This window comes from Trichinella spiralis (assembly GCF_000181795.1).
Source record: "Trichinella spiralis strain ISS 195 chromosome Unknown Scfld6, whole genome shotgun sequence".
NCBI classification, from domain to species: Eukaryota; Metazoa; Nematoda; class Enoplea; order Trichinellida; family Trichinellidae; genus Trichinella; species Trichinella spiralis.
The window spans coordinates 5,339,793-5,341,364 of NW_003526945.1; the positions used below are offsets into that span (position 1 = coordinate 5,339,793).

Genomic DNA, 1,572 nt, shown 5'->3' on the forward strand with positions numbered 1-1,572 from the left:
TCATTTTATAGAGTTCATTTCTTTTTTATGGTCAGGTATTTGGTGTCATGCAAGGATAATACTATTGCTGGGAATGACGTCATTAATGTAAAATGAGACTTGTATTTTCTTTCGCTGGGCAACATTGAAGCTTTGGTGCTGCCAAGCTGCTTATCATCAGTTAAATTAATACTTGCAGTTTTTTCATATACTTTTAATTTATTGCTTTGTGATTCATGCCTGAATTCCAGATGTATTTTAATGTCGTTTGTGATTTTTGGCTTTTGTGCTTGCTTGCGCACCATGAGACGTAATGAAGATTTTCTGACAATCTTCACATTCTCGTGTCAGCCCAACAAAAAGGTGAACCTGTTAACAGATACAATTTTCCAGCAGCAGCCACAAATGCATTTCTTTTCCACGGCTTCCCTATTTTGCACCTATTTTCCCAAAAACTCTGCCTACGTTATCATACGCAAATTCTTGTGTCCCACATCGCAAGGGCTGCCATTATGTCGCGTTTTTTTGTCTAGCTTGCCTGTCTGTTTTCTATATAAATCCTACACTGACACTAAAAACCTCTTTTCCACCTTCCCCTAATCGAACCTCCATTCCAGCTGCCAACTCCGTTACTGATCCACCACCCTACTTTCTTCTCCCTCATAACCTCAGTCAGTCGATTTTTTATAAAATTGATGCAGGAAATGTTGCTCTTAGCTGCTTTCTTCGATTTCCTGATTCTTACGCAATCAACTCTCATAAGAATCTGAATGCGCTGGAAATTGCCCGATCAGTAGTATTAACTAATGTTGAGGATGCCGCAAGATAGAATGTCTTGTTCTTGTGAAATCTAATGCGGTCGAATTACTATTTACCAGCAGAAAATTAATTATGGAGTAGAAATGAAACCGAAAATGCATATTTATAGTTTTGTAAAAAGAAATTATGTTCTTTCATTTAATGTAAAATATACAGAGGCGTTTAATTTATAAAGAGAGGCGGATGTAGTGTACAAAAAGATTTATCATGTACATGTATTATTATACATGACAGGCAGTCGAGGAACAAAACGTGCCGTTTTTTCATTTGAATAAAATTGGAATCAAAAACACGTGTTAGAATAACTTTAAAATTAATAATTTTAATTGTATTTTAAATGAACGACACGTTTCAATTCCGTTTGAAACTGAACTTTTCTATTAGAAGATCAAGATCAATCGAAAAGACAGAATGAACGAACACATTACTTTAAGTCCGTTCAGTTGTTCTTCTGTCATCGTAGTCCGGAAATAGCTTTTTGGATATTTCACTGCGGGAAAGCTTCGCTCTGCGCTGGCTCTGTCGATTGGGTGAGTGACGAAAATCTGTATCAGCAAGGACACCATCGGGTAATAATTATTTGGGCGCAATGCAAGAGCATCACGCGAATTATCTGGATATGTTTAAGATGTACGTTTTCCCACTTTCTTTTCAGCGGAAATTTCACACTTGAGAAGCACGCTTTGGTCGTCGATATATCTTTATAAGGCGACCCTCGAATTTTTCTAAATGGGCCTAAATCATACTGAATCAAAACCCGAGGTATAAGGGCCC

At 37.2% G+C, this 1,572-nt stretch overlaps 1 protein-coding gene across 1 annotated transcript; it reads left to right on the forward strand.

Moving 5' to 3' along the window:
* The first annotated feature begins 240 nt into the window (after positions 1–240).
* Tsp_12117 (conserved hypothetical protein) lies at positions 241–808 on the forward strand. The gene is made up of 2 exons (XM_003374187.1): positions 241–350; positions 373–808. Exons 1-2 carry the CDS (start codon positions 241–243, stop codon positions 806–808), a joined length of 546 nt encoding a protein of 181 aa, XP_003374235.1.
* Positions 809–1,572: the final 764 nt, after the last annotated feature.